The sequence below is a fragment of the Podarcis gaigeae genome (assembly GCF_964106915.1).
Source record: "Podarcis gaigeae genome assembly, chromosome: 6".
In the NCBI taxonomy this organism is placed as follows: domain Eukaryota; kingdom Metazoa; phylum Chordata; class Lepidosauria; order Squamata; family Lacertidae; genus Podarcis; species Podarcis gaigeae.
The window spans coordinates 61,733,397-61,751,995 of record NC_139682.1 but is presented as its reverse complement, the minus strand read 5'-3'; the positions used below and the strand labels follow the sequence as shown (position 1 = coordinate 61,751,995).

General features: G+C 44.1%; 1 protein-coding gene and 1 long non-coding RNA gene across 6 annotated transcripts in view; one reads left to right on the top strand and one right to left on the bottom strand.

Moving 5' to 3' along the window:
- Positions 1 to 12,906, bottom strand: part of AK4 (adenylate kinase 4) — a 34,462-nt gene extending 21,556 nt beyond the window's left edge. The window contains exons 1-2 of one of the 5 annotated variants that reach the window (XR_014565286.1): positions 12,573 to 12,892; positions 11,593 to 11,747 (exon numbers count right to left, since the gene is read on the bottom strand). Coding sequence is in view for 4 of the 5 variants with exons in the window: in XM_083742884.1 (XP_083599010.1) it covers positions 11,593 to 11,737 (145 nt within the window). In the remaining variant the exon portion in view is untranslated. Of the gene's footprint in view, positions 1 to 11,592; positions 11,748 to 12,027; positions 12,177 to 12,390; positions 12,481 to 12,572 lie in introns of those variants that run through there. The other 4 variants (XM_083742884.1, XM_083742885.1, XM_083742887.1 and 1 more) reach the window with 4 other exon arrangements.
- Positions 1 to 18,599, top strand: part of LOC310846425 — a 120,737-nt gene that overhangs the window by 78,871 nt on the left and 23,267 nt on the right. The window contains exons 3-4 of the long non-coding RNA XR_014565288.1: positions 1,988 to 2,054; positions 18,240 to 18,373. This is a non-coding gene — a long non-coding RNA (uncharacterized lncRNA). The remainder of the gene's footprint in view (positions 1 to 1,987; positions 2,055 to 18,239; positions 18,374 to 18,599) is intronic.

The window sequence follows — 18,599 nt, the reverse complement described above, 5'->3', positions numbered from 1 at the left end:
TAAAAGGTATACCAAAGTTTAAAAACTGTTAATTCACATCTTCATTGCTAGGAATGCTTTTTATAATACTTAATGGATATTTCTTTGCATTTCCCCACCGGAAGCATAAAGAAGTTGAATACACAGCATATTCCAGATAATCAACCTTATGTTGAAAAGTGAGCTCATTCATTATACTGTAAAGAAGATGAGTCACTGGTTAAAGCAAGGTATTTTACCTAAAGCAAGTTTAAATCAGATGGGGAGCACACATAGTGTCAGTGAAGATCAATTTTGATTTTCACTGAAGAGATTTTAGTATACAGACACATCGACATTCTTTCCACTCCTCACTGCAGCCTTGGCTAATGCTCCTTAAGAGAATTAGAAAAACACAAGTTATGAAACCAACCGTTGCAGATGACCTGTAATAACATCTCCTTGATTGCTTTTTTGTTTTAACAACCTTGCTAAAAGCTTGAGAATGCACTGTTGCTAGGAAAAGCCACTCCCCAACACAGTTGTTCGTGTGAGTTGGTTTGTGCGGCAATTCATTCACAGACTCAGGCTTGTTTTCAAAACCTCAGTGTCTTTATCTGGGGTGAGAGTAAGAGCTGTCTGCTCAAGTACAGCATCAAAGTGCTACCTTCACAAACACATCCCTAGAACTGTGAATGAATAACAATAAAGATGGAGTCACAAATTACCCTACACCTATTATTATAATTAAAAGGCACCTGCTCTTTTCACCACTGGCCAATAGTATCACAATGGAAAGCATTCCATTTCTATGAGAAAGATGACATATGCCTATCCTAGGAGCTGTAAGAGGTGGAGGAAGCAAACTATCCCTCAGCTGCTTTTCCAAGTCAGATGGCAAGAGACACTTCATGCAGGCAAGACCAGACATAGAAGAGCCACATCCATGGCTTGAATAGAAACAGGAAGATGGAATATGAACTGTCCTCCCTCCTTCCAAGTGCATCATTCAGGCACAAAGGTTGAACAAAGGCCCTGCCAATTGATGGGCCTAGCAATGCGAACATGGAATTGGTGAAAGATCATAACCAATTTCATCATAAAGTGAAGAGCCACATACATCAAAAGTTACATTATATAAAATTGGGGGGGGGGGAGATCTCTCTGCTCCCAACCCACAAGGCCTTGAACCAAAGCTTCATATTCTCAGAATATGCCTCAGTAACTATAAAGAAAGCCGAGAATTAAAGCAATACTTTATGAATATACAGTCCTTGGCCTTTCCAAGGAATGCTGGCACTTACGAGGCCAGCCCACATTTTCTTAGCTAGGAAAGGCCAATAAATCCTAAATTGAGATAACTAGCAGAAATCACTTATGGTGCTTGTGAAAAACCAGTGTTCTGATATTTGAAAGTCAGAAAATAATTAACTCTTTTTCCAGGAAAAAAATTCTATGCAAATCAGGGTAACTACCCACAGGGAAATTTGCTACGGGTAAACTTGCATTAGAATATTTTCAGTTTTCATGGTCAAAAATTTTGGTGCCCTAATTTAGCATGTTTATTTTACTTGCATTTAATAAGAAAAGCAATTAACATTTGCTCTTGGTTACTAATGAACTCTTCCTGCCAACCTAGCAGTTTGAAAGCACGTCAAAGTGCAAGTAGATAAATAGGTAAACGGCGTTTCCGTGTGCTGCTCTGGTTTGCCAAAAGCAGCTTAGTCATGCTGGCCACATAATCCGGAAGCTGTACGCCGGCTCCCTCGGCCAATAAAGCGAGATGAGCGCCGCAACCCCAGAGTTGCCCACGACTGGACCTAATGGTCAGGAGTCCCTTTACCTTTACTAATGAACTCAAGTGTGTACAGAGTGATGCCGAGTAAAGGAGCACTCTATATACCTTTATTATTGTGGAATAAAGAATAACCCTTTTAACATAAGTAGCATCTAGCAATCCTATAAGAGTTTTCTTGAGTAGGCATTAATAAGATGGCGCTTTAGTTTTATTTTCTGTTTTCACCAACAGGTTCCACAGCCCAATTCTATGAATGTGTCCTTAGAAATTCCCGTGAGTCCAATGGATCAACTCTCAAGTAAGTGTACATTGGCTGACAGCCTATTCCCATGTGTAAAATTGCCCTAAAAATGTGGAGGCACACCTTCCATTCTAAAAGCATACCCAATTCAACCTAAAAAGTGTCACTTCCATGTACACAGAACTTCACAGTACAGCTCACTTTAACTGGCCTCCTGCTGAAACAATCTGAGGGATTTTATATTATAAATCATATTTTTATTCCAATTCATCTTTGACATTCTCAATCATTAATACGCATCAGAATTACATCCACAGTTGGAATACTCTTTGGATGAATGGAAACAGCCAAATCTTTTACTATTCAAACATGCTTAAAAGCATGTCCTATGGAGTGATCAAGATGTAGTAACAGATTTGTCCACATTAGGAAATTATTCTTATAGCATGTGTGACTCTTTCCTTGCCGCCTAACTCAAATAAACATGTGAACAGCCTCCCCTGCAAGTATTCCAGTGAGACTGGCAAATGGTCCTCCTGGCTTAACCACAGTGCTCTTCTTTTGGTTACTGAAGCGAGTTCTAATCCCACGGAATTCTTGCGTTATACTTTAATTCATGCAACTTTCCCAAATCCCTATTAAATCAATAGTGCAATATAGCCAGTCTTGAGCCCTTTTAAGCACTTCTAATGAATATTTTTGCAGGTGGATTGCATTGGGGTGGCAAGCTCCCACCTCCAATGAATGTGTGTTCATTGAGAATATCTGTACACACAGAAAGCTCTTCTCCGTACTATTGGGAAGCTTGGAAAAGCAGAGGGTCTGAACATGCTGTGGTTTGAGTCCACTGCACATACATTTACACACTCAGGGGGTCTTTGCAGTCACTACAATGATTAGTACTGCTGCATGTGGTTCACACATGTGGTATATGTGTAAGGTATCTTCAAACAGCTCTTTAACTGCTTTCACTTGCCAAATGCACTCTATCCATCATGATCAAGGCCAAAATCCTCAAAACAAAACCTCTAGTTTTTCTTTAATTTAGCAAAAGGCTTTCATTAATGAGGAAGCATGCATATTTGCTGTAGTTAATCCTACACTAACCACAGTAAATTATGCACCAAGTTGATTAGAGTTCATCTATTAAGACCAGCTTCTTCCAATACCCAAAAGCCATTATAACAATCCTCAGTACTGTTCTGAAGCAATATGAACTTTAGCAAGGCAAAGGAAAAACCCATTGCTTTTATCATGGTATTTTGCATTTCATTGCATTGAAGACATTTCCTGAAGGCTCAGAACTAGATGGGAATTTGGGTTGGGGAAGAAAAAGACAAAATGTCATGGGCATTTAAAAAACCAAACAAGTTTGAAGGTAACAAATAAACATCCAAATAGAAAACAACCATTAAGTATAAAATAAAGCAGATGGAAAGTCCAATAAAATACATAAGGATTAGTTTTATAAAGAACTTCCATTTGCTACATTGGGTGAATTGTTATTTTAAAACCTACAATTGGTTTAAATTGCAGTCTCCTGGATTTGGTAAGATCCCCATAATTAACAAGGATTCCACACTCAGATTATGTTTCTTGTTTAATAAACTGTGACTGTTTATCGTAGAAGACTTGAAAGCATGTCAGATTATGATAAACCTATATGGGCTGGCAAGAAGTCAAGAGTGAATTTAGCAATGATACAAAAGAGCAGGGTGGAAAGGTATTGCTTTTGGAATATGCCTAGAAGTCTGAACAACAAGCGTTGCTTGGTCATTTGTTGTTCCACATCTTTATGACATGATGCAGAGCAGCACTGCATACTTACATGGCAGCAGCCCCTTAAAAAAAAATGCTAAAGACACAGGTATAATATAAAATTAAATCCCAATTTCCTATCCAGAAAATTCATGTGAAACAATTTGATCTCCATAAGGAATTAGAGAATTTTGACTTACGAAAAACCCACAGACACACTTTACAAACCTATGGACCTTATCCATGAGGGGGAAAGCCCTCCTTTGATTAAATTGCCTCAAAGAGATGAAAGCTGTATCAGCATCAGTATTGCTTGTGCCTCCCCAATGAATTATCGGGGAGATCAGAATGTAGGCACGGGTGTACCCAGGATTTATGTTAGGGGGCAGGCTTTATGTTATGAGGGGGCAGAACCTCAGTTAGTGGAATACTTTTTACTTAATTTAGGGGGGCAGTTCCCCCCGTCCCCCACCTTGGCTACACCCCTGGATGTAGGAGAGTCACCAACAAATCAGAGAGTGGGAGAAGTGAGGCTTAGGAGAAGGTAACACCATAAGGATTGTGCCTTTTGATCATAAAAACAATTATCAAGGTGACCCTTAACTTTGTTATTTGATTAACCATGTACTACCCAAGCACAGTTAAGAACTTAATTCGTTCCAGAGGTCAGTTCTTAACCTGAAACTGTTCTTAACCTGAAGCACCACTTTAGCTAATGGGGCTTCCTGCTACCTCTGCGCTGCGGCTGCGCGATTTCTGTTCTCATCCTGAAGCAAAGTTCTTAACCCGAGGTACTATTTCTGGGTTAGCAGAGTCTGTAACCTGAAGCTTATGTAACCCAAGGTACCACTGTACTAAAATTCATAATAATTTCAGATATCTTTTGGTAAAGAGTGAAGACCAGTCTTCTGCAACTAGTTGTCTAGCCTTAGGGCTCCCCCACTCTGCCACTTGTGCCGGGCCTAGAAAACATGGGTCTGAGCAGTTTTCTGCTTGATCTACTACTTTCCAAGGGAAAACCCGCCTGGGAATAAATGGCAATCTGGGAAAATGCTGAATTGCTGTTTGCTCCAAGTGAGCACTAAAGAGTGGTTTTTCCCGAGGGAAAGCAGAAGAACAAGAGGCAGTGTGGATAAACCCTTAGACAGGGTTTGCCATTAGAAGGAGACACGGTTTCAGCAAGCCCATAATAAACTGAAGTCAATTACTTTTCTTGCCTAGTGTTATAGTTGAGAATAGGAGCAAGAATTTAACCTGCGTGAGTGGCTTGCTGCCATAGGTGTGTAACAGAGCTTTACCCGGACCAGAAGGAGGCCACTTCAATTCACAATATTGTTCTCATTCAATAGTGGAAAAGATTTATAAATGTGCAAATCCTAACAGTTGAGTTTGGGATCTGGCCTTGCATTCAATCCCCCATCTCCCAAGAACGACTCAAAACAAAACAAAAATAGAAAACAACTATATAATTAAGTCTTTTCATTAAAAAAGCAAACCAAATTCTTTTTCTAGGACACTGAGTTCCTTTACCCAAGAAGGATTATCCTTGCACCATAACACCTTTCGTCCTGCAACCTTTTATTTCCTGCCCCGGTTTGAAAGTTTCAGTGTGCTTAGACTAATGCCCTGCTTTTAAAATATATATATCTGTCACTCTCTCCTTCAGAGGAACATAACATTAAATTACCCAAGTTCTCTTATCTGACATTGCATCTCCTAGGTAACCAATAAGAACAACACTTTTCTTTCAGATACTGAATTACTATTTGTCCAATATTTACCTAACTAGCTAAGAAGGACATGATAACAGAGCGACACAGATACTGTATCTGTGCAAAGAGGGTAATGCAGAAACAATGGAGTAAGAGAAAGATCAGAAAAAGAGCTTTGTTCTTGCTAACAAAGACATACACACCTGTCATGCTGAATTTTAATATCCAATGATGCAATCAACTCGAGTGCTATTCTATCCCTACTTAAGGGTGCAAGGGCCAGGCAAGTATAATCTTTCCATTCAAATCTTCACCAAACACAGCTGGGGTGACATTTACTAAAAAAAAACCAAAAAAAAAAACACCTTGCAACTCAAGGTTTATTAACATGCCACAGAAACTCGTCAAATAGGGTGTCTAAATGCCTCCAGGTGGAAAGAATTCAACCGCATACTTGGAAACTTAGGTTTGTGCAATTAAGATTATTGTTAATTGCCCAAATGATATGTAGAACTGAGTGAGCTCTGGTGGCAAACCTAGGACAGTATCCAAAGTATCTTGCTGACTCTTCATTTATAACAAGTTTTCAAACAATTGACTATGGGGCAATGGAAAAAGTACATTTAATATGATACCAGACACAGCTGTGTTTCTCTTGTAGAATCAAGGCACATATCATGTATTGGAATGGGATTATCCCATGGAGAAGCAGCCCACATCATTGTACAAATGAAGCCAAATATGGGAACATAGGGTGGGAATATTAAGGCCAGAAGTAGGACCTTTGATACTGAATTATTTCTTCTGGATATATTTATTCTGTCATTGTTTTCACATGAATGTAGCCTTGGTTTATTTTATATATGCTGCATTTTGTTATATTAACCATTCTGATATTTTGTGCTAAGCTGAATTGTTTTCTGTTTGTCATTTGCCTCTTTTGCCTTCCCTTGGGAAGGAAAAGGGGGATATAATCAGTAAATTAAACCATGGAAGTACTTCCCTGTTGCTGGGTTTTGGAGTCACTTAAGTGGGTAGATGCTGAAAGGCAGAACAAACCAGATCTAACACTATTGCCATTATTGAATGAGGGCACAGCAGACTCTATGCTGTCACTAGTGAATGACCAGCATTCAAAATTTCAAATATGCTCCATTCATCAGTATGCTGCATTTTTGTCCTCACGGCACTATCAGAATACATTCATCCAGGCTAGGGTAGGAAAACTTGTAATCCTTCAAGAGCCTGATGAACTTCCAGCTCCTATCAGCTCCAGCTTGCATGGCCAATACCAGTGACAATAGGAGCCAACAAGATATGGAGGTCCACAGGCTTCCAACCCTAGAGCTAGGCAGCACACTCCCCCCCACCCCACAACCTCTTGTCTTGTTATAATTACAAGGCATGAAGACATTTGCTTCCTGAAGCAGAGATGCAATTTGCTTTAATAAATGAGACAAGATGCAGTCCTGAATAATTTGTAGATAGTGGGTGAAATCCAATGGTGCTGTTCCATTAGTGAAATAGCTTTTGTTCCAGTAATGCTAACATAAGAAATGGTGAGCCTGTTTCTTCAAATTCCCCCTTCCCCTCCAGCTCCCTCCCCTCCCCTTCTGGACAGTGCCCTAAACCTTTGGAACAGAATTTTGGGGGTGCAGGGGGATTTGGATAAGATGTCCTTCCCTCCTCTTACACAGAAGCATTGGAGGGGGGAGAAGTTGCATTATCCTTAGGCCATGGGTCCACCTAGATCAGGATTGTCGATATCATCTAGCAGCATCTCTGCTGGATTTTCAAAAGGTCTCTCTCCCAGTCCTATCTGAGGATGGCAGATATTGAACCTGGGAAGTTCATTACTTGGCCTGGATAGCTCAGTTGATTAGAGCTTGGTGCTGATAACACCAAGGTTGCAGGTTTGATTCCTATATGGGACAGCTGCGTTCTCCTCCCTTGCAGGGTTTGAACTAGATGATCACCAGGGTCCCTTCCAACTCTACAGTTCTGTGATTCTGCATGCAAAGCAGATTGTCTCCTGCTGAGCCACAACCCTTCCCACTTTTACATTAGTGGAAGCATTTTTTGAATCAAAAACCATGAAATACTTCCATCCAGCATTTTAAAGGCTACATTCATCATAAATTAAAACATTAAAATAAAGTTACACTAAAGTTGAAAGCACTGTACTTTCTCATCCTCACAAGATGGGGGAAAATGAGAACATGTATCTGCTTGTTGCTGCTTATTTCCTGAAAGATACACTGAATATAAAGGGAAACAGCTTCATTATTTTCCCTTTTTGCTTTCAACAATATAACAATTCATGCATAAGGGGACAGAATACTTTCAGCATTTAAAGAAGCACTTAAGACATATTTTGAACTAATTTCTTCAGTACAATGGGCTTAAAGCCACCTGTTCCACAGAAACTCTGCCGGGCTGAAATAACCCGCCACCCACAGTTAGATATACCAAGTCCCATTTAAATAATTGGGATGCCAGCACGTTAACAGAGTGCTCAACAGCTGCAACTAGGTTCAGTAAGCCTGTCAAAATTGCTACTTAGGAAGGCTCAACATGAAGGCTATAAGCCTAAACCCATTTACTCAGAAATGAACTCCACTGAAATCAGTGCAACTTGTTTCCAAGGACTGTAGTTAGTATCAGGTTATATAATCACATGCTTCTTTGATACAGACAAGATCCATGGCATGATCCAGCCCATGCTAAGCAAGCAGGTTTGCCGCTGGTTTTAACAGGAGTGATAAAAGAGGGGAAAGTTTGCCCCAATTGATGAACCGATACTTATCATTCCTTCTCCATTATTAAGCAAACGTGCAATGTAAGTATAGTACAATATGTGGCTTGCATGCATCTGTTCACAATTTTGCAAAAAGCCATATAGAGGTTATGAGACTAAGTAATACAGCAATGCATAAGCGCAAACCAAATTGATAGTTTTTAGGCACAATTATTGATTCTGGATTCCACTGGATAATTACATAGTAGGAGAATGAAAAATAGCTACATAATTAAATGCCAAAGTTCAGTCCTGGGGAACTTGAGGCAAATTCTATCAACAAATGTTTAGAATAAGTCAATTCTGACATTGTGGCTATGGGTTCAAATTTCAGCTTCAAATGTGCCGCATGTACAAGGCAGTGATTAGATAGGCAGCTTGCTCCTACTCCCTTCTGCAGTTGTAGTGGAACAAACACCTATAAAACAAGATCTTATGCAATGCAAGGAAGAACAGCACAAAACTGCATCAGTGTTATAAACTGGCTGCCAGATTTAAAGATGTTAATGTATGCTATCCTCTTTAAAGGAAAAGTGGATTATTTAAAAAAGTATTCCTGTACCAAGTCAGGGTCTCCTTTTGGAAGCAGATGGCTGTCATTGTTTTGGCACAGGAATGGGGCCAGCTGTTGGTGCCAGCATCTGATCCTAAATTCTGTCCTGTGTCACATGCTTTCTAAATGCTACAGTCTAAATAAAAAATTTCCCATTTAGGGAGCTAAGTGACATTTTCATTTATCAAAACACTTGGTAACATGCATCATTTACAAGGCTCATCTTTGTTACATTTTTAACAAACTGATAAAATGGCAATGTTGGGGAATGAATAAGATATGACTAACAAAGCCAAAAATGTGCAATAAAGGCTGATATTTATACCAGAAAACTGCACATGCATAAAAAAGACTACAAGTGACTGGGAGCCAATGTGCTTAAGAGCATATCTGCAGCCTAACAAAGCTGATTGCAAAGAGCACATTTTTGGCAACATGTCAACACCCTATAGCATGGGTAGGCAAGCTAAGGCCCGGGGGCCAGATCCGACCTAATCGCCTTCTAAATCTGGCCTGCAGACGGTCCGGGAATCAGCGTGTTTTTACATGAGTAGAATGTGTGCTTTTATTTAAAATGCATCTCTGGGTTATTTGTAGGGCATAGGAATTCGTTCATTCTCCCCCCTCATATAATTCCCCCCCACGAGGTCTGAGGGACAGTGGACCGGCCCCCTGCTGAAAAGGTTTGCTGACCCCTGCCCTATATATAGGGTACTACTGTGAGTACATCCACCGCCACACCTGCATGTTTGTCATGAACATATTTCTGACAACATACTCCAAAACTCTAGATAACCCCACTTAGCAGTTTCATGTAAATGTTAAACAGCATGGGGGAGAAAATCAAACCCTGAATAACCCCACATGGAAACTCCATGGAACTGAAGAACACTCCCCAAGCATCACCCTCTGGTAATGATCACCCAAGGAGGAAGGGAACCGCCACAAAGCAGTGCCACCCACCCCAACTCAGACAGCTGCTACAGAAGGATACCACAGGATACCACAGTTGATGATATTGAAAGCCACTGAGAGCAGAGGCTGATTTAGGAGAGTGCGACTGATACAGTCACACTGGGCGCAGAGCCTCAGGGGGGCTGCAGGGGACACCACAACTAAGATGTAGAATGGAAGGCAAGGAGACCAAATTTTGGAGTTGCACAGGGCATTGCTGAAATCTGAGACTCCAAGGTCTGCCACAGCTGAGAGGTTGAGGAGAATTAACAGGAATAGATTTCTCCTCTCTCTCCTCCGACAGAAGTCATCATACAGGGCAATCAAAGGAGTTTCTGTCAGAGCCGTAGCTGGGGGGGGGGGGCTAGCCAGGATTTCCGCGCCCCCCAGTGAAGCCTCTAGAGGGGTGCCATTGAGGCTCCCAGCCTGTGTATATACACCAGTGGTTTTCAACCAGTGTGCTGTGGCACCCTGGGATGCCTTGAATTGTGGTCAGGGGTGCCGCGGGCAACTAGCCTCTGTCCCTCTTCCCTTCCCTGCTTCCTCTGATGGTGTCTCTGCTTCCCAAAGACTTGTGCAGCTGTTTGTTGCAGCAGCCCTGGCCACAAGTTCAGCAGGTGAATGGTGCCTCTGGGGCTGGCCAGGGGGTACTGCTGCCCGGAGCTGAGGTAGCCTCTAAGCAAGCAAGCAAGCAAGCAGGTAAGGAAGCCCAGCAAGCCAGTGTGCCAGCCCTTGCTGTTGGGAATGGACAGACAAGTCCCATGACCCTGTGGAGCAGTGTGAAGAGGCACCTCTCTTTGGAACAGGGGGGCAGCTCAAAGACCAGGGGCAGCGGTAGCAGCTGCCCAGAGGACTCCCAAGGAGAGGAGAGAGGAGGCTGAGGGAACACTCTACAAGGGAGCATGTTCAAAAAAGCATGAGAGGCTGCCAGCTCTGCAGGAAAGGGGTGACATGCGGTGCTGCAGAAAGAACACAGTTGGTCAAGGGAGCCTGGAATCAAAAAGGTTTAAAACCTCTGGCATACACAAATGTGCGTCTTTGACCTGGGAGAAATAATGCCTAGTTTCGCCCCGGTTTCTGCACCAAAACTGGGTTTAAACCCTGATTGAAATGAATCTAGAAAATCAGTTTCCTCCAAGAACTGTTCCCTTCCTGCTAATTTCTAATCAGCCAAGAGGGACAAGGGTCCAGAGCACACACAAGTGACCTATCCAAGCATCTTGTCCACAATCTCCAGCCTTAACTGAAATACAGAAGTGGTGGTGTTGAAATCTTACAGTGTAATCGTTTGCATGACTATTCAGAAGTATGCATCACCAAGTTATATAGGGCTTGCTTCGGGCAATACAGAATACTGTGTAGATATAGGATGGCAGGTCAAGCTTAGATTAAACAGAGGACTTGACAACCAGCTCTCAGAATACTGGGGGAAAGGCTGCTCTCTCCCTCCCATGTAACTGGTTCTAATCTTTGCCCTGCACCCATATTGCAGCTTTTGCACAAGTCCCTAAGACAGCATGGAGAGGGAAGGTGCAATGTTAAATCTTGTAGTCCTCTTCCCAAGTTAGTACTCCACATGAAGCCCTTTCCAAAGTGCAGGTTCCGATGATACATGCTACAGCCCCCTCCGAAAACAACACATGCCAATCTGTTCCTTTCCTAGAGGAACTGTGTACAGTCATTTTGAACAAATCACGAAAAAGAGCTGGAAGACAGCTGCTGCAACTGATCTGCTCCGTTCCGAATGTATCTTTTGCATGCAGCAAAGCACGTACTAGATCTCAAGCAGGAGGAGGACTCTCCTCCCTCCCCCCTACTTACCACTGTTTGCTCTGATGTTCTCCCTTAAAAACTGTCCACTGGAAAGATGATGGAGGCCAAAGCTCTTGGCGATCCTCTCGCACACGGTTCCTTTGCCGGAGCCCGGGGGACCCAAGACAACAGCTCGCAGAAGCTTGGAGGCCATTGGGCCCAATCTAGCAGAAGAAGCAAAGAGTCAAAACCGTGACGTCCAGTAAAACCTGCAAAGCAGAGCGCGGCTCCCATAACGCTCTGTCTTATCAGAGAATTGCATACGGTCCGGTCCTACGCTTCCTAACTGCCCTTGCTTCCGTGTCACAACACGCACACACCCCAGTACGGGGTGGGGGGGAGGACAGCCCAGATTTCAAATCATTCCAAGTCCGGAGCAAGCGCCACAGCAGTCGTTTCCGACCGTGTTGATCTAGCAAAACTTTCTCCCTCCCCGCCCATCACCTCCGGAGACGAGGCAGGAATGTTCCCCGCGAGGGGTGGAGAACGGAGAACTGAATGGTGGTTTGTCACTTCCAATCCCTTCCTCCCAGAGCCAGTTAAATAAATGCAGAGGCAGAGAAAGCAATATGGAACACACAATTGCAAAAGTTTGAACGAGAGCTATGCCCGTGTGCACTCTCCCTTCCCCACCTCTCCTTTTTTGCACGTGGACAAAGTCTCCCCAAACGCCTTTTAAGCGGCAGCAGTGATTCCACAGAAATCAATAATGAAACTTCCTTCGCGCCGTTATCAGTGAAAATTCAGCCCTGCCGTCCGCTACAGAAGCAGGCTAGAAAAAAAACAGAGAGAGCCCCAAACACCAACTTGGCTTAGAGACCCCTAGAAAACTCCCAGAAAACTTTTGAATCCTGAACGGAGAAGGGGGGGGGGGCGCAAGCAAGCAAGCAACGCGGTCCATTCTTTTATCCTAGTCGGGAAAACTGACCCACGCCCAGATTTAAACAAAAATAGCCTGTTAGGGTAAAGAGAAAGAAAAGTCAACTCACCACTTCTTTGGAGCGTTATAAAAGAGAGGAGGGCCGAGGGAACACCAGGAAAGCAAATAAACCCGCAAAATGGCGTTTTTAAAATGTTCAACTGATTGTTTCACATGTTACCTCTCTATCCTGACATCCAATGAAAAAATACAAGCTCGCAATGCACCCCCCTTGCTGTCCCGCTGCTCTGCCTGCGCCTTTAAGAAAAGAGAGTGAGCGCCTGCAAAGGCAAACTGCTGCTCTCAATTACTCATCCTGCCCGCGAAAGCAGCGGCGGCGGCGGCAGCAGCAGCCAGCCCAGCGCATCATTAAAGCAAAGAAATGCCAGTTGTATGTAGACAACAGCGAGGGGAACTCCGCCCCTTGTAGGAAGCAAAGAACTTCGGGATTTGTAGTACTGCATTTTTAAAAGCCTACCGTTCTTTAACCTCTGCCGCTCGGCTGGACTACGTATCCCAGCAGCCCAGTGGAAGTCGACCGTGTCCCGCCCTTCTCCACCCACCTTGCTTATAGGAAGACGCTGGAATGTAGGTGCAACTGGGCAATGTGTGATTTTTAAAATGGGGATTTTTGATACGTAGGCGCTGTTTCGTAATGTTCCAAAGGATGGCGGGCGGGACAGCTCGTGCAGGAAATGTTTTTAATCAGCAGCGAGTAGTCTAGAGGTAGAAGCAATCATTTTATCAAAAGCGTACTATTTGTTGTTAACTATTTGAAACCTGGAAGTTTGTTCCTCGGATGCGGAGTTTCTCCGTCCTCTTTGCTAATTTTAAGGGTTGGAAACACAGTAGAGAAAAAGGAAGGCAGCGGGTCCCCCTGCTGGCACCGAGCGAGTAGGGAACAATTATTTGCAGCCGGAATCCTGCTTACTCGGAAGTTGCCTTGATTTCTATTAGACGAGGCGGTATCATGCAGTTTGCCCAGTATGACTTTTTAAAACAAAAAACAAAAAAAGCACACCCACACATTAAGAAACAACCTTCTAACAAGACTGCTAATTGGTAGGTTTGCAACGTCTAGGAAGACGACAAGACACGTGGTGGAATTTTTAAAGAACAGCCACAATTTGGAGGCGGGGGAAGAAATTCTCGAAAATGCAGAGATCTATGGAACAATTTTTTTTCACTGAGATGGATATAAATATTACAATTAATGCAGCTACATTTTTTTTTACATAACTATCACTACTCATTGAATCGACAACATTCAACATTAAAAGTTTCTGTACCCAAGTTCTGAGGTCAAAACACCTCCTGCAGAATGTACAACCTGACACATACGCTGTATAACAAAAATACAAGCCACAAAGCTGAACTTGATACATGTCCGCTCAAAAAAAAGTACATTGCAGCCTTGAAGTACTAAGGCCCTGGGAGTCATTTTTATACCTGCTTTACTAAGGCCCTCACCTCCCAAATTAGGAAATGCATGCAACCCTCTCCTCATGCTGTGGATGCACAATCCCTAATAATAATTAAAATATGGACCAGAGACCCCTTTATGCTAGATTTATAAGGACAGGTGCCCAGTCTTATCCTTATACAATCCTTGGACTACCACAGGCAAAAACTAGAATTATAATGGAAATAATGTTTCAGACATCACATAATAACAAATTGAAAGGCAAGGAAGGAAAATAGAAACATTTAAGCAGTTTCTTGTGTTGGATCACAAACATCTACATATGAGCTTCATATGCAGCATCGCTCATCAGTCTCTGCTATCTTTAGAAGAAACATGTTTGCTTTCAATTTGGACGGGGGAATCTTAACTACAAAACTGCAAGCCGTTTTGTAACATTTTTTAAATTTAAAATGCAATTGGTTGCATAGCTACTCAGAAGCACGTCCTCTTGAGTTTGAAAGTATTTATCTAGTAACAATACTTACCAAGGAGTAAATTGCATTTACTTCAATGGTGCTTGCTTCTGAGTAAACCTGTTTTAAGATTGCACTGGTTGTTGATTATTCAAAGTTGATGAGAGGTCTAGAGGAGGCAACAAGAGCTTGTGGAATGCTTCCCACCCCCCACCCCCCGAACTTCAGCCAGCACCTTTGTTACATATCTTTAGGCAAAAACATTCCTCTTCTCCTAAGCCTTTGGCTAATTAAGCAGTCTATGGCCTTTTAAAGGGGGGGGGGTTGTTTGTTACTATGCAGTGCACTTCTGTGTTTTTATATTTTATATTATAAACTGTTCCGTGATCCTCAGAGGAATCACAGAATTGTAGAGTTGGAAGGGATGCAACATGTGGCCCCCTTTCCAAGCTGAAAGCATACTGGACCCTGCTTAGCTTTGCAAATGTGCTAGCAGTTTTATTGCTGCACCACAGAGTGGTATAGAATTTGAATAAATGAACACGCAACCCCAGAGTCTGTAAGCTAAGTACAAGTACAAATCTGAAATTTCACTCCATATTTTGTGGCTACTTGAGCATCCTTGACATACATACTCGTCCTCTTTAGGCTGTGTGTGTGTATTGAACGTAGAGAGATTCTCACACTCTCTTCACAGAAGGATGCTTCATAAAATAGTAATAAATCTGAGCACTGCTTTGAGTTTCTGACCACTTGGAGAATCATGGAACTGTTCGTTTCTGCAGCACAAGAAACCTGGGAGAAATATCCCATGAGGGATGTCTGAGAGGTCAAAGTGTGCTGTGGGCTATTCTGGCTGAACCTTTCTCAGCCACAGGACTGCACTTCCTTCTGGACAACCTTCTGCAGCCTGCATAATAGCGGTGGTCAGGGCTGGACGACTCTGGGATTGCATGCTCATCTCACTCTATAGGCCGAGGGAGTCTGTGCTTGTCCACCGACAGCTTCCAGATCATGTTTACCTTCCAGCCGAAGTGGTACCTATTTATCTACTTGCACATGGCATGCTTTCGAACTGCTAGGTGGGCGGGAACTGGGACCGAACAACGGGAGCTCACTCCATTGTGGGGATTTGAACCACTGATCGGCAAGCCCTAGGCTCTCTGGTTTAGACCACAGCACCACCCGCATCCCAATGTGAATGTTAGGTTCCTACAATAGGCTACTTTCCGTATTCAGTCCCTCTCTGCCTCTCTATGACAAGAGTGGTTTAACAATCAATTGTTCTTCCAAGAGAGCTTTTGGAATTGAAGCTCTGTGAGGCAAATTGTCTCCTAACAACTCCTAGGACCCTTGACAAATTACAATAGCCAGTATCCTTAAGGGGAGGTGATGACTGTTTAAAGTAGTGTTATACTGCTTCAAATATATAGTGCAGATGGAACCTATAGACAAGCAAAAAGCATTAGGAGAATTCAAAGACACATTCCAGGCCTGTGAGGGATGTGGCTTGGGGAGAATCCTGAACACAGGTTAGACAGGCCAGGAAGGCTGCATTTGACCCCTGGTCCAGAGGCTCTGCATTCCTGTTTTAATGGAAGGTTTCCGTTCTAATGGTGCTGTTCATACTGCTGTTATATGCTGCCTGAACTTTTATTGCTTTATTTACACCGCCTGAACTTTTATATTTTGTTTTATAAAATGCAATGTTGGCATTCGTCTGCCTCGGGAGACAATGTAGGAGTTCGCCTTTGGGGGCAAAGTCAAACTGTTGGAAGGTTGCAGTGCCTGCTGTGGCTGTAGAGGCTGATAAGGAAGAGACATGTTTGTTGCAGCTGGGGAAGATGGAGGCAACTTCAGATGCACCATGATGTTTCTTCTCTCTGAGCTCCTTCCAGCACAGAGGCAACAGCTTGCAAGGACAATGGGGGGGGGGGCAACATTATGCACATGGTGTTGTGCGTGCAATGGGAGGAGCCGGGGTGGAGCTGAATGCATCAGCAGCATAGTTTCAGTGGTCACTGGCTCCTCCTCCTCCTGCTGCTGCCACTGCCACTGGTGAAGGGCTCCTTTGGCCCTCCTTCCTCTCCACAGGAGAAGGAGAAGGAGGCAGCCACTGAAGCTGTGCCACGCTTGAGGGGCTTACAGTGAAGATGCCACATGAACTGTCGAAGGTCCAACATACACCATTATGCTATTTTGTGTGAATACTGGATCTATGAAAGTTCATGGCTCATGCCAATATTTAAAATAGTAAAGGAGGCTGCAGCCCTTATTTGCATGTGTAAAGCTGCCACCAGAAATTAAACAGCCACAGAACTGTACGTCACCTGCATCCGAATGCTTTTTCAATGCAGTCAATTCACACCCTTGGTTCTGAGCATGAATACCAATTGTGAGGCACCACCAGTGTGTGTGTGTGTGTGTGTGTGTGTGTGTGTGTGTGTACACATGTAAACTACCCTTAATCCCTGGCATTTCGGCTTATTATTGATGTTTTAAAAAGCAGGAAAAGAATCTTTACCATTGTGCTTCAAAACAGCAGCAGTTTCCGAAATCAAACAAAACCCAAGGGATAGTGTTTAGTATCCTTAATGCATTTTGGAAGTAAAATTAAATGCCTTGAGTTGGTTCCCCAAGATGTTATGTTGCAGAAAGCCCTTTCGGGTGCCAAGGATGGAGCGAAGCCAGTTTTGCTTTGATACCATCTGAACTGTCAGTGACTCCGGGTTAAGCGACGCCTGCCCTGCGCCGTGTGGTCCTGGTCGGACACTTTAGCCACCAGCTGATCGGGTGTGCAGGTTAGTAGCGATGCGCCATGTGTTTGCTGCCGCTCTGTCAGCTGAGACTCCCGCTTGGATAGGAGAGGGACCAAGACAAGGTGCCCACACATTCCCCAGAAGTTGTCTCCTTCCTTTCTTGTTTTGCTGCTTTCATTCTGGTCATGAGACCCGGAAGTGTGTGTGTGTGTGTGTCTTTCTCGGTGGTGTTTTTTTTTTTTTTTTAAATCTATCACATGGCAGTGAGAGAGATATATAATAAAAACAGAAAAATGGCGACAGTCACGTTGTGGCGAGTCTATGCTGCGTCATTAGATAATCTTCATGCAAAGATCGCTAAGAACAAAGAAAAAAAGAGAGAGGGGGTAGAAAACGCGGCTTGAAAGGTGGGTGGGCAGAAGGCAGCGGCTTGCGGGGAGCGGGGGTGGGACGGGATCAGGGAGGGGGCGGGCGGGCGTGTGTGTTTTTCCAGGGCATCGCAGCCAGGCAGCCCAACTCCCGAGCTGCCAGGTCTCCATTCACATTTCAGACTCTCCTGAAAAGCCCAGCTGCCGAGGTTGGTGCATGTTTCTACGGCGGAGAGGGGAGGGGTGTTTCTCGAGGGTGCGGGGTCTGAGGGGAGGAGTAGCGGGTCAGATTCGGGTTCCTTTCCCCCTTGTTTTCCCTTCCTATCCGCGATCGCCCGTGACTGCACGCCGCTGGAGACGCTGGGTTTTGTTTACAAGCGGGGCTCCCTAACAGCTGGCTAATTATTCTGCTCTAACCATCAGGCACGCCTACCGCAGGCGCACTTTTCGGGTACGGGAGCGAATGTTTTGCTTTGCTTTGGGGTTTCTTCCCCACCCCCGAGGGACGGGGAGGTGGGTAGGGGTGGGGTCCCATCTTCTCCCCGAACCCTTTGACGGAGCGGATGTTTAGAACGAGGCGAATTTTTCTGCCCTAGGGAGGGGAGACCTCCTCTTGCGCTGCGATTGTGGAGGTGGCACGCGGGGGGGGGGGGGCGCATGGCTAGTGAGCCCCCGAGGGCGGGTGCCTGGGTGGCTTTTTAAAAAACGTTGCGCACTCTTATTTTGCTTAAGAATCCTGGCGCTGCTCCCTTCCAGTCAAGCGATTGTAAATATAGCCTAGATGTTGTTTACATGAAACATCCAGAGGGAGGAGCCTCGGAAGCAGAAGGAAGAGGAAGACGGAGGAGGCTCCCAGGCTGGCTGGGGTGAGTATCCCGAAAGGAGGAGCTACAGCTGGGGCTGAAGGCTGTTGTCAAGCAGCCTTGGTACCGCGCGCTTTTGAGGGTCGCTCCTCGGACAAGTGCTGCTACTCGGATACCCCAAAGCTTGTTCCCTGTTGGAGATTCCGGGCTGGCAAAGAGCAGGCGAGCCGGTTGGTCTGGCCTGCTGCTGTTCTCAGTGCTGGGAATGTCTCCTGCCTCAAACCCTGGA